This window comes from Genypterus blacodes, unplaced genomic scaffold (assembly GCF_046128005.1).
Source record: "Genypterus blacodes isolate CSIRO-AG114 ecotype Tasmania unplaced genomic scaffold, CSIRO-AGI_Gbla_v1 ptg000067l_1, whole genome shotgun sequence".
Taxonomy (NCBI): Eukaryota; Metazoa; Chordata; class Actinopteri; order Ophidiiformes; family Ophidiidae; genus Genypterus; species Genypterus blacodes.
In genome coordinates this window covers 14,174,713-14,188,556 of record NW_027466879.1, presented here as the reverse complement: position 1 = coordinate 14,188,556, position 13,844 = coordinate 14,174,713, and the positions used below count along the sequence as shown (strand labels likewise).

The following is a 13,844-nucleotide window of genomic DNA, read 5'->3' as shown; positions in this document are numbered from 1 at the left end:
TGTTATACTGAGAAACAAGTTTAGGTTATTTATGGGGGGAATTGAACAATATGGGGCCTACATGAGAAGTGAGGGTTGCTTCACTTTATGCCGTGGCGACCCTGAGACATTTTTACCAGCAGCGCCTTGAGACTTCAGACAGTAAGTTAGTCTGAATAGCTGGATTAACTTAGCCCCATTCTGCTGCCACCTGCTGAAACACTGCTCTATTGTGACTGTGCCTATACTCACACACGGTCAGCTCCAAAATGGCAGACAGAACTGGAGTGGCTTTATATACACACACAGCTCCATAGCACGTCCTACACACAGCAGAGGTGGGTGGCAGCTCAGTGCTTCTTTTGAGAAAGTAGATGTTTAACCGATTTGACTCCCAGAGTGGAAAGTTCATATCAGTCACCGGCCAAATTCTGGTCAATGTTGCTAGGGCTGTAGTATTTTTTTTTATCTCTGTTGTTGGTTGATAGAATATGTGACTGTACTTGTGAATGTAGGGATTTGTTGGCCTGTGGAGGCAGTGTGCTCTGACAGGGACAAATGGATTCGTTCATCCAGAGAATTAAAACGTCAGGACATAATTAGTCCCAACCTTTGTGAATGGTAGATAACATTTTCATTTGACACAAAATAACTCAGGCGTAGACAGTTTTTCTTTTTGTCTTGTGCTGCACAAAGATGTTTCATAGGCTCAGAATGTTGCCGTATAAGCCCTTAAGATGCAGTTTCACACATTAAGCGTAGTAAATAAATTGACCCTGGTGTGCATTTGAACCCTTCAGGGTGTGTCCAAAGAGAGAGGGATACACGGATGAGTCACAGCAGCTGTTCAGTGCCAGCGCTCCACCTGCAAATCTCAGTTTGCTGGGAAACTTTGAGGTATAACACACACTCTCACCAATTCGCCGTCATCTCTCAGACAGTTTGATCAGTGGATGAGAAAGCTGTGTTGGGTTTGCTTTGTGGCAGGAGTGTGTGCTGAACAACCGCCTGGAGCCTTTAGGGATGGTGGACGGTTTCACGGCAGAGGTTGGAGCCAGCGGATCCTTCTGCCCCAGTCACCTGACCTTACCCGTGGATGTGTCATTCTACAGCGTCTCCGACGACAACGCTCCCTCACCATATATGGTGAAGTGACTTTCCCCACCATACAATCAATAATGGAATCATTTTGTGCTTGCGTGCACGACTTAGCCTTATCTTAAAGCAATATCCGCATCTGACGTTGTTCTGTTTTCTGACAGGGTGTGATCAACCTGGAGTCCCTGGGGAAAAGGGGCTATCGTGTACCTCCATCAGGAACCATTCAAGTGGTGAGGAAACTTTGTTTTTGATTTACAGCTGCAGAATTTTTTTTTCAAAGTCATACACATATTTTGGCACGGAGTGGAAACGGCTAGAGCACAAAAGGCAAATTGCAGCCTGTAAAATAAGGAAAGGGAGACCCCTATTGGACACCAACGGAAATTCACAATGCTGGATACAAACTCGAGAACACGCAGACAAGTTTTTATTGCCTTGATAAATGGCCCATTAAAAAGGGCGAGAAAAGCCTGTAATTTAAAACAGGAAAGAACAAGCATAACCAAGCTTTATTTGTGATAGGCTGAACTAACTGCAAGCTTCAACGAGCAGTTCCCCAAGTAATAAAAGGGAAGAGTAATATGTTCCCACAAGCACCATGCCAGGGATATGTTCACTTAAAACGGCCCAACATTAGCACGGACCTTCTCCAGACAGCTTATGCAACATCATCTGAGCATTGATTAGACAAACAATGGTATTATGGGTCCAAAGATCAAGCATTTACCCTGTGATCTGCTATATTTTCCTCACTTCCAAAGTCCTGATCGCATTAAAACTGGAATATGTTTCAGTCTTATTTATTATTGTCTTACTTAGAAATAACTAAGATGGATCTGAAAACAAGCTTCATCAACCATAACCACTAAAGTAGCTCAGAGTGCTTTGATTTTCACATTGCTGATCAATATTCTAATACTTTCATAATACAACACACAATTACATTACATGGCGACTGTTTGTTAATTTATCTTGGCTGTTACACCTGTGTAGAATAGCTGGGGGCATTTTTGTGAATACACGGTGCAGTTATCAATTAAATTCACAATGATGTTTGTCATAATGGAACATTTCACTGCTGACAAAGGTGACAGAAAACCGTGCAAATGGGCGTGTGTGAGATGTTGACATGTAAACTAAAACCAGTATTTTCACTGACATCAGGGTGAATAGATGAGGTCATTTCTGGGCGTACTAATGTTTTAACTCGCACGATTGTTAACCTAACCTTTCGACCTTATCTCAATTATTTACATTTTGCTGATGAGAGATCCAAGTTCCCAAGAAGATTTATATTACTGTTGCGAAGATTTGTATTACTGTTGAAATCCTGTTATGAGTACAAAACATTTCACTCTCTGATTCTGCCAGACCTTATTCAACCCGAACAAGACGGTGGTGAAGATGTTTGTTGTGGTTTACGACCTACGAGCCATGCCAGCTGGACACCAGACCTTCTTACGCCAGAGGACATTCTCTGTTCCTGTCCGCCGTGACACACACTCTCAGACCAGCAGGAAGCCCCTCTCCCTGGGCCAGGGACGCACCTTGCGCTACCTCGTTCATCTGAGGTTTGTGAATTTTTCTAGGCTTTTGCTGAGACATTGCTCACACTTGTAAGCATACGCTCACGCCCTGTTTCCTCTCCCCCGTCAGGTTCCAGAGCTCGAAGTCTGGAAAGATCTACCTCCACAGGGACATCCGTCTGCTGTTTTCCAGGAAGTCCATGGAGGTTGACAGCGGTGCCGCCTATGAGCTCCAGTCCTCCACAGAATCCCCAATCGACCCACCATTCTCTCCCCGATGCTGAGGCCAGACTCCTCCTCCATCCAGCAGGCATCTACTAAAGCTTAAATCACAACCCAAAGCCAGACATTGACTCTTACTAAACCTAGGCTAGTATTTGACTAGAATCAGAAATAAAAGAGGTGTAAGGAAGGTGGTCGAGACTAGACTCACCTGGCCTGTGCCCAAGATCTTTACATTTTTGCCTCTTCCTGTAACCCAGAAAACACCTATGGGGTTGTAGGAGCCTAGGAGTGTTTACACAGAATTACGAAAATTAAGATTTTAATTGGAATTTTTCTCTACATTATGAATACGTGTTCAATCTCAGTTCAATTTTTCATAATGAATACAGTGGTGAAACATTTTCGAAGATCCCTGAATATTAGATTGATTGTGAAGCGATTTGACCTTTTGACCTTGTGATTCCTGAGCTCGGGGCAGAGAGAGAGAGAGAGAGAGAGAGTGCTGATATGAATAAGGAAGAGGATGACGGACTGACCATCTCCATGCCCTTCTCCAAAAAAGACAAAACACACACCATGGACCACTGAAGAAGTCGAACAAGCAATCAAACCAGACTGAAAGAATCACAGCAGAACATCAGAAGTGCACTGTGGATTATTTTTTTCCCATTATAACTGGAAATAAAACAGATAATAGTAATATTCTAATACCTTTTGTACTGTTACAGAACCACTTTATTGGAAGTGTTGCAATAGAAAGAGTAATGTTAGTTTAGTGTTTACACATTCAATTTCAGTTTACTTATCATTAGTTTATTTAATATTTAAATTAATATTTCAGTTACAACTTGTGACGTCTGTCATGCTAAGATGATGTAGTGCAAACTGTATATCATAGTATGTATTTTTGACATGAATATTCAAATCTGAAAAAAAAATATCTATCTTCTAAATCAATCCTGAAGTCTGTTTGTGTCTTTATTTATTTCCCTCCCATGTGTTGTGTGCTGTCACGCTGTCGTCGGTCACTTAATGACGGGAGAAGGAAGAACTAAATGCATGAGATATCTGAGGATTTAGTTTTGTTATCGTATGAGAGGGTCTTAATGTCACAATAACTGACAAACAACTGTATCTCCACAGTAGACGAGAGGAAAGTACACAGAATTAAGGATAATATCTGACCCTTAACACATGTATTGTCCTTTGAGTGATCTGTGGTTTTCTTGTGATATCGGCTGATGACTGATTAGATAGATAGTCTACACTGAGGGTATTAATGCATAAATGACAAAATCCATTACGTAGATTCATGGTTTTCCAGTATTATCTTACAGTATACTCATACTAAATCATACAACACTAAACATAAATAACCTGTTTTACCATCATAAATTGAATGTGAAAAAAGAGAAACGTTTCCAGTTTTATCCCATGAAGATGAAGCAGTGGGGGGAAACAATATTTTCTGCATGCGTGTTGCATGTTTTAATGTTATTTTGACAAAGAACAGATGGCCGCTGCATTGACTTCTTGTGCAATTCCACGGTATTATCTTTCAATAATTATTATAGCCAATATAGAGGATATCTGTGTTATGAACAATTTGTACAATTCTCTACTCAATGTAGGGAATCGAAAATGTGACGTCATTGAAAACGGTCCTGGATCTCGGGTACTACAGGAAAGCTGCTAGCTTAAAGAGGTTTAATCTTTTATCCATGTGCCATTTCGGCCCCAAACAAGACATTACCATCTATTTTTGTAGGTATTTTTTTAAGCAAATCAATAAATTCTCGAAGCGGTAAGGGTTCAGCACAGCATAAATACAATCCTTACGTCATTGTAGAGTAAAAATGATAATAATAATGAAACCGATGAAGATGTAATGTGTGTCGGTGACGTTTGCATACACGATCGTGAAGGAAAACACTTGAATAGAAAAGCACGTGAGGATAAACTCTATCCGCCTGTCCTACGGCCTCCACATTCGAGGATTAGGTGACTGAAATCTGGATTTGAGTTGCATGCACATGTGTGTAACAGCTGATCTGCTTGTTACGCAATACAAAATCCTCTCCCAGTTTGGCGCGAGGGGTGTCCGAGCGTGAGCGCGCGTGGTGTCTCCGCATGTGACGTAAGCACAGTGCGGGAGTCACTCGGTAAGGATTCGTATGGGGACGAGGAGTCAGAGCAGCGGATTTGTATAGATTTGCACATTAGCGGGCGAGATTGTGATCGTATTCGAAATGTCAGAAGAAATCGAGGAAACGCAATCGGCGGAGGAGACATCGGTGGAGGAGAAGGTTCGTTTCTATGCTGCAGCACGTTGCGTCTTGTTAGCTTGTGATCACGTTAGCTTGTGTTAGCTTCTTCGGCTAGCGCTCATCATTGTTGACATATCAACTAAAGCTAACCAGTAGAGTTAACATCAGTTGTCTGGCCTCGAAACAATTTCGCGTTAGCGGGTAGCTGAGCTGCCATGTCAGATTGTTGATACCGCGAATGTTTTCACTCGCTTGTGTGAATCTCACCGGTGCGTTTAGCTGACAGCTAGTCGGGTGCTGCTATTAGCTGTCATGACATTCATTGACTGGATGCTGCTCGGTAACTGTTAGCTTAGCTGCTAGCGAGCCACCACAGCCTTTTTAAGTGTGTTTGTTTCCACACCCAAACCGCCCCATCTGGTAATCCCAGAGTGATCGTGAGGGTGACTATAACTCTGGTTAACATTCAATTTTCAGATTGAGTCCTGTCATTACATTTCAAGGCGCTGCCATTGTTGTAACACTGCAGATCTGCCTCCCAACGTGTCAACGCCGTAAACAAATGCATGGTTTCGCCCGATTAACCATCTTTGAATAGATTTCATAGTCGACTGTGTTAGTTTGGTGTATAGTAAATGATGTGTCTGATCAGGCTGGGGCATTGCTGTAGCGATCTGGGCTGTTCCACATGTCAGTACATGTATGGACGCGGTAACCAGGCTCAGATTAATTACCCAATAAATATTGAGTTTCTGACAAGGTTAAAGAAAGTCATTTAAAGATTCATCTCAGTATCTGCCCCCCTGGCGTGTTCCTGTGCAGAGTCACAAGCATTTTGCCTCAAAGAGAGAGGTAGTTATTCTCCTTTAAAGAAGAATCTGAGCGTATTTGGATTTTGAATACCTGATATCTTGTTATTGTAAGGACTCCAATAATTGTCAAGAATGACGGTGTTCTTTTTAATTGGACATATTGTTTGTAACTGGCAAAACCTAGCTAAAAATTGACCAAAGAAGCCCACCATTTTTTATCTTTTTTATTACTTTATCTTCCGTCTGTACACTAAAAGATTAACTATAACAATGTTCACTTTCTTTTCCCCTTAAATTATTATTATTATTATTAATGTTATTTTTTTATTTATTGTGGGATTGTCAAAATGCAATTAATTTCGGTATTTGTATTTGTCTGCAATCTGTTTGGATTGCTGTGTTAACAAAATGTTTTTTAAATGCTGCATCATGTCAGCAAACGTGTGTATGTTGTGTATTTCAGTTCTCTCTCTCTCTCTCTCCGTCTCTCTCTCTCTCTCTTTGAACAGGACAATGTGATCACTCCCGAGAAGGCGGAGGAAGCCAAACTGAAGTCCAGATATCCAAATTTGGGGAACAAACCCGGGGGCTCTGATCTGCTCCGCAAACGCCTCCAGAAAGGGGTAAAGTCATCAGTCATTCCAGGATTTGTCTCCTCACTGGCATTCCTCTGGGATCTCTTTTGCGTTGCCACACCTAATGCTCGATTTTCCCTCTACAGCAAAAATACTTTGACTCAGGCGACTACAATATGGCTAAAGCAAAGATCAAGAACAAGCAGCTACCGACGGCTGCGCCAGAAAAGACGGAGTTTACAGGGGAGCACATCCCCACCCCTCAGGACCTCCCCCAGAGGAAACCTTCGCTCGTCGCCAGCAAACTGGCAGGCTGATGCACGCCCGGCGTCGAGTCAGCACCTCCTGCATCACCTCTCAGCTCCCCCTAACCCCTCTACACTCAAGTCTCAGAGCTGTAATATTACCTCTGCCTCCCCTCACGCTACCCTGCCCTCCCCTTCTTCCCGGCCTATCACTTGCCTGGACCCGACCCAACAGGAACCCATATCTAGCACCCAGCGATGCGGTTGGCTGATACACTTCAAATGTTTGTTTATTTTTGTCTCCAACCCTTTGGCACCATCTTCCCTGCATCCTACCCTCGTTTCTGAACCCTCCCCCCCCCCCCCCCCCCCCCCTCCTCACCCTCCTCCTCCTCTGCACTAGTTGCCCTCATGTCCTCCCATCTTCTCTTTTCCCCCCTATACTCCCATGTATGATACGCAAAATCCAAGTGTGAATGTGATGGGATGGACTGTGACGCCTCTTTCCAACTGACGGGATGACGGCTGACGTCATGTTTGCCGGCTTAGGAGGGAGAGTTAGGGGGGGGGAAGGGTGGAAGAAGCCGCACCCCATACGGTGATCGGGATCCCTCCGTTTGAAATGTACATATTTCCTTTTTTGTTTGGCACAGATGCAAAATTGTCAGCCTTTTAGAACATTTTACGTTAGATTTGTATCATTCACTGTATGTTCCTATTCTAAATTATGCTGTTGATGTGCTTGAGTGATCGACTGAATATTATAATCAAGAGGCCAAGTTCAGTTTTGTTGACATGTGGGTTGTGAAACAGAGGGAGAAAGAGAGAGAGAGAGAGGCTTGTACTTGGGGGGTGGAGGGTTCTACACCGCAAAGGCCAGAGCATCTTATGGAACTGCATGTGTGACGCAGGGCTTCCAGCGGCAAACTTTCACCGGGCTTCATTTGAATGCACTCAAATCTGTACAAAGAGGCTGAAAAAAAAAAAAAGAAGCTCAGGTCCACCGGTGACATCACTGGGTGGCCCACAGTTTAGAGGATGCATTCAAAACACCTCGCAATTGAAATGGAATTGAAAATAGAAGAAAGCAGGTTAAAGAAGAGGGAACTGTGTCGTCATCTCAGTTTGAAAATTGGGTGACGAAACGGCGAGGCGTCTTCCCGCATTTCAACCTGGCATGACGACACATTCCAAAGTTTGTAGTTCAAAGTTGCCGTTAATTAATGAAGCAAAGTGGGACAATGACACACTATATAAGTAAATATGAAACCTGATTTCTAAATTCTTGACAGGAAATTTGTCAAAAAGGAAAAACTCTTTTTACTGGCAATCATGTTAAATAAATAATAAATTGTGTTCGGATCTGATTGGGAATAAAAATAAATATATATAACGTAACAAACATAAAGATATTTTATGTTTATGTACCTGTATGTGTAGTGTTGCCAGGGTTCTTACTGACTGGATTTACCTGCAATGTGGTCTGTATATCAAAGCTTGCACTACATCCGTCTGAGCTGTGCATGTATATGGCTGCCCTGCTGTCACTTTGTGCCATTTTGTAAATAAAATAGTTTTGCACAAACATTTAGCTGCTTTGTCTCTGTGTGTGATGTGGAGATTGTGATGAGGCATGACTGATAGGGATAATATGAGTCCTGTCACTCGGTCTGACTCGGTGCTCTGGGTCTTAATCGCTGATGCTGCCAGCTGGTGTACGCCGCCATCTCAGATATTTGCTCATTGGAATGGATGTATAATCTCCTCGCCCAATAAATACAATAGATTATGCTGCCATATAATGGTTATTTCATATGAGTAAAAATATGAAAGTAGTTGTGGAGGAGTTTAGTCCATCAGATCCGGACACAAATGTATAATATAGCACCTCTTGATGTTGTGAATTGAAAGAAATGAACAGATAAAAACAACACTCTCACAATATAGAAACTGGACTGGATTGAACAAAGTTTCAGTCAAATAGGTTAACAAATAGGTTTGATTCTGATATTATACTGGTCTTTTTGCCATACAACAATATAAACAATATGCACAGTTTTGTATGTCCACAAGCTGTTTCTGTTTTTCTGTGTCTCACACACATACACATACACACAACCAGCTTTATGATCTTTTGATTAAGGCTACATAACTGGACACACTGACACAACTTACAACCAACCACTTCACTGCACCTGCAACCCGGCAGCAGTGTCCCCTGTTCTGGTACCGGTGATGATAATGCGTTTTGACATTGAGTTCCAAAACATTTCTTCCTGGAAATGGATGAAAATGAAATTATCACATCTTAATGCAAATGTAATGTAATGTAAATGCCTCCTTTGTTTCACCCTTAATCATATTTTTATGGAGCCATTTTTTCCTGAAGGGTATGCCTGAATATTTACTCGAAAAGCACCCGTAATATAACTCCCAAACCCATAAGTTATGTACATGTTTATTATTTGCTTTTTGGTTTGCTGTGTCGTTTGTTTGTCCATGTTTTAATGGTTGTTCATAATATGCGACTAGCTTTGTTAAAAAAAGACTCCTATGTTCATTCATACTTTGTGCTGTGTTAAGTTGAGTTAAAATGTTGATGTTTGAAAAAGTGATGTGAAAATCCGTAGTTCCTTCTGAAGCTTATTCCATTACAATCCCAGTATGATTTTAAAAAAAGCCTGTTTTTTAATTTGTATCTCAGAAGTACAAATATTCACTGCATAAACATGCAACACGAAGCTGCTAATTAGTCAGTGTAGAGATTTGGTGTTTTAAAACAGTAAAAAAATAAATCTAAAGTAAGTAAATCTGTAAAAAAGAAAAAAGTAAGCAAAAAAAGAAAAGAAATGTCGGTGGTTCTGGATCAGTATTTCTCCATTCTACCACGAGGGGGCGCGGTTCTTCTACAGCAGCGGCAGCACGACCAGTTTGGCTGAATCATTTCATCCATCATACCCAGAATGCAAAGTGAGACACCGAAACCTCAGCCAGTCAGTCCACAAGCTTCCCAGGTTATCATGGCGATAAGAGGCGCACATTCAACGTGAACCCTCGGAGGTACGAAGGATTCGGGCCCTCGGCTACATGAAAACACACACCGAGTCCCCGTGCAGAGCGGAGTCCTGCGGGAGTTTGAGCCCAGACCGGTGAGAGGACATAGCGAGTGACCGTCATGGCAGCGTCGGAGCTGTACACAAAGGTAAAGCAAGTGTACATCTGAGCGCATATTGAAGGAGAACTGATATCAGTGTGTGCTTACATTTCACAACACATAGTCCTCACACACGCTAACTGTTTGCTGAACGACGCCGTTAAAAGGTTAATTTTCAACCTTCAGTGCGATTGAATGCTTACAATGAATGAAAAAACGCGTTTAAACCACAGAAAACGTGCGAGTGTGACCGGCGGTGTGATGTTACGTAGTTTAAAAATAGACCCCGGCTAAATGTTGGAAATGGATGCAGCTGCGACACTGGATTTCTCAACACGTTTGTCATTGTAGTTGCCCCAATCTTCGTTTTTATTGATTGTTTATTTGTCATCAACTGCCTCGGTTGTGTAGCGGAAAGCATCACCTTGATATTTCGCATCACTCCCCCGCTGAAGGCGATGGGTGGGATGATGCAAAGGCGGTGCCAGCCATCATGGAGCCTGTTTTTGACGCTTTTATACCGTAACATTGGCCTACGAGTCAAACCGCTGCAAGTCAATATCGCCGTTTGACAGACTTGTATTGGATCTCGTCGGGTGTCAGGCCGTGCTTTTGTGTGTGTGTTTGTTTCTGTGTGTGTGTGGGGGAGACTTGAAGGTTGAGTACCGTTAAAGATGCTGCGATGATAGCGCCGCATCCGGGCACTTTAGCATCCTTTCTTTGCATCCTGGAGGCCCCAGAGGAGAGAATATGGCACAGCTGCTTTAAGGATAAAGATAGTCAAGATCAACACTGATGCTGCTTATGTTGTGATTCCGAATGTGAGACAAAGACGAGGAAGGTGTGTGTTTGTGCTTATGTGTGCAACTGACACACACATACGCACACACACACACACACAGAGCGAGATCTATGACTCACCCATCCCCCTGCTTTACCAGCTGGTGTATTCAGCTTGAATAATGGTTGTCGTGGAGAGAGAATGTGTCTTAGTGTGTGTAATTGCTTATAAATATATACCAAACAGAGCTACTGCAGTGATGGAACCTTGTTTTCAGCCTTTCACTGTCGTCTCTGCTGTCCGTAGTTCTTTTGTCGAGCTCAGCAGAACGGTGAAAGGCTCAGGCGGTGATCCAGATCTAATCTGAAGTGTCATCTCAGCACAGCAATTCAAAACCAAACTGATATTTATTGGTGATTGGGAGAATTATTCTGGAGATAGAAGCAGAGGGAGATGTGCTGGAGGGAAACAGACCTTAGGACCTCGCAAGTGTTATTTTATGGTGATGCTGATGCCAATGATATCACAAGCTTCAGTTGCTCTGCATGACCTATAAACCTTGTTTACATGAGAAACAGGTTTTCTTTCAGTTATCAGTAAAGCACATAGTGATAATTTTACACTTGGAAGGCTTCACCTATAGTGATTTATGTGAATACACCTATAACGCAAAGGGTAAAAACGCCCTTATTTACCATTGTGACATCTTAATCTTGAATCAGACAACTCTGCTTTGAAAGGCCTTGGTATACGTCATCAGAAGTTCAAGTCTTGACAGGCTAAAGATAAAGATGTTGTGGCTCTTTCGGTTCTTTCCAAATTGAACCATTGTCTTCTGAATTCTGATACCTCTCCCTGTCTTTAATATGTCCAAATCTCACATGGCAGACTGTGTGACCACCGGGGACCCAAAGCTTGACACATTTTTAAATCACTGCCTATGTACTGTAGCTCAAGCCTGGGACATTACAACTAGCTACCAATCAAATGGTTGTAATTTTGTCTGTGGCATTGTACATCTGGTTCCTCTGCCAGCAGGGTTTGGCAGACTGGCAGCCCTCCATGTGGTTAACTTATTACATAACAAACTTACTGCCTCTTTAAATATTTTTAATTGCATTACTTTTTGGAATTTATATGTCCGTGTCGCTGAAAGAGGAAGAGTCTCTGCCTTGCACGGTTCAGTCAGTCAGCCTCTGATGTCAGACCCCTCTCTGTGATTTACTTTTCCACCACAGGGACTGGAAACACTCTGTTCTTTGTGTGTATGAGTCAGACTTATAGAACCTTATTGAGAAGGTCTGAACTGCTGCTTGCACACACACACACACACACACACACACACACACACACACACACACACACACACACACACACACACACACACACACACACGTCCTCTTTCTCAGACTGTTGGTATAAAAGTGAGTCAGAGGTCAAGGAAGATTTCATAGAATAGTGGAGAAAGAGGAGGCATCAGTTAAAAAATCAGTAGTTTCTCTCAGACTTGATTCGTGTCGGCCTCTGGTTCAATAAATTAAACAATTTACTGTAGGTGGAAGTGAATGAAAGTGTTGCGTAAGAGTCAGACATGAAAGATAGGGAGGATAATCCCGTTGAAACTGAGACTGTGCTGACCCTTCAATCTCAGTCTTTGGGTATTTTCCATTTTCAGTTGACCTATTTTGTTGTTCTAAGTAGATTTGATGACCCTGACAGCTCAGGAAGCTATTCCACACAAAAAAAAGTAAAATATTCGCTCCATGTGAAGACAAAGCAGTACAAACTCTTTTCCCTGTATGTTTCTGCTGATTAAAGCTCAGACCACCATGTCAGTGCCGGTGTGCTTTGTTAGGCTGTTGTAGGGAACAGTAGCCCGCTGCGAGACACTAATTAGTTGCGCTCGCTGCACTCTTACCAGGCTCACCAATACCATTGGAGACCTCTTATCCAACACGGTGAGGAAGAAACAGGGCGAGGAACCGCAGGAAGAGGTGCTAACGGCAATCTGAGTCCTTTGAATCTGCTCCTGATAGAAGAATGCAGTATTGACCCTGAAACGGTGTGGATTAGCTGCCTTTTCTGTCACTAATTTTGTGTGTGAGGCAGCAGGAAACGCCCCAAACGTCACCCTCAGATGCACTAATCTCTAATCGCTTGCTTGTCACAGTCGCCATGTTTGTTGTCGGTGAATGTGACTAAGTCAGAATGCAAAAATGGACAATCAAGAACACAGGCACCATGATAAGGACATTTCTCTTTGCAGGCATCTTGACTCGACTGGTAAATAATGCCATTAATAGGGCATATACAGTATGTATGCAGGTGTTTCAGTTGCAGAGCCCTGATGTGATGCCTCCTTGTCAATACTATTGGCTCACTGGCACACACAAGTGGAACAGAGCGGTCGTTAATGTTATCCATTTCACCTGTGCTTATCCGGCATCGTTAAGACAGAATATCTGCTGTGAAAAACACCTGTTGGCTCTTCTACAAACTCGTGACAGTACGTCATCAGTGATGTCACAGGAGAGATTAAACCATATCCGTGTTTGAAATCGGTTCTGTAATTCGTTGTTGAGTTTAACTGTTGCAAGGAAGTCTGATATGGAAAGTAGCAAATTGATTTACATAAATAAAGCTCATTCAATAAAAGATAAGCATTAATGCATAACTGTGTCTACATAACGCACATTGTCTCCTTTTTTTGAAGGTTAAAAAGCAAACAAATGGGCTGCGTGCATTTGTAAATAATGTGCTTGCCAGAAAAACACCCACTTCCACTTTAAATCCTGACAAAGAACATTCGAATGTGTGACGTGATAATTACAACTTTCCAACTGGGAGCAGAAGCTTTCTTATGAGGTATTTGAACCAGGATAATTAATATTTGTGTATACATATAAGTTGGTTGAGTTCTCAGTACATACAGGTGTAGATACCCCTGAGGGTGCAGAATGTAACGGAACAGATCAGTCATGAGCACGTCTTAAGCACGTCAGGTGGAGAATCTTGCATTTCCTAATGTCTCCCCAGCTCTGAGAACATGTGCATTAGATTACCACCATAACCTGGTTAGAGTAATTGTCCAGTCATGTTCTATATGCACAGGCATGTAGTCATCACACTACCATCCCACATACACAAACACAAACACAAACACATAGAGGGATGCATAG

At 42.4% G+C, this 13,844-nt stretch overlaps 3 protein-coding genes across 8 annotated transcripts in view; all 3 read left to right on the top strand.

The window, feature by feature from the left end:
* The window catches only part of atosa (atos homolog A), a 28,265-nt gene extending 24,477 nt beyond the window's left edge, over positions 1-3,788 (top strand). For all 3 annotated transcript variants that reach the window (XM_076155568.1, XM_076155567.1, XM_076155566.1), the window contains 5 exons: positions 780-876; positions 967-1,125; positions 1,242-1,310; positions 2,452-2,651; positions 2,737-3,788. In XM_076155568.1, coding sequence (XP_076011683.1) covers positions 780-876; positions 967-1,125; positions 1,242-1,310; positions 2,452-2,651; positions 2,737-2,890 — 679 coding nt within the window. In that variant the 3' untranslated portion in view covers positions 2,891-3,788. The remainder of the gene's footprint in view (positions 1-779; positions 877-966; positions 1,126-1,241; positions 1,311-2,451; positions 2,652-2,736) is intronic.
* A 1,161-nt stretch (positions 3,789-4,949) lies between these two features.
* Positions 4,950-7,740, top strand: LOC143004951 (cAMP-regulated phosphoprotein 19-like). The gene is made up of 3 exons (XM_076156144.1): positions 4,950-5,137; positions 6,420-6,533; positions 6,632-7,740. The coding sequence occupies exons 1-3, from the start codon at positions 5,081-5,083 to the stop codon at positions 6,800-6,802; spliced, it is 342 nt and encodes a 113-aa protein (XP_076012259.1). The 5' UTR covers positions 4,950-5,080; the 3' UTR covers positions 6,803-7,740.
* A 1,668-nt stretch (positions 7,741-9,408) lies between these two features.
* The window catches only part of myo5aa (myosin VAa), a 40,476-nt gene continuing 36,040 nt past the window's right edge, over positions 9,409-13,844 (top strand). For all 4 annotated transcript variants that reach the window (XM_076156159.1, XM_076156160.1, XM_076156158.1 and 1 more), the window contains exon 1: positions 9,409-9,932. In XM_076156159.1, the coding sequence (XP_076012274.1) occupies positions 9,906-9,932 (27 nt within the window). In that variant the 5' untranslated portion in view covers positions 9,409-9,905. The remainder of the gene's footprint in view (positions 9,933-13,844) is intronic.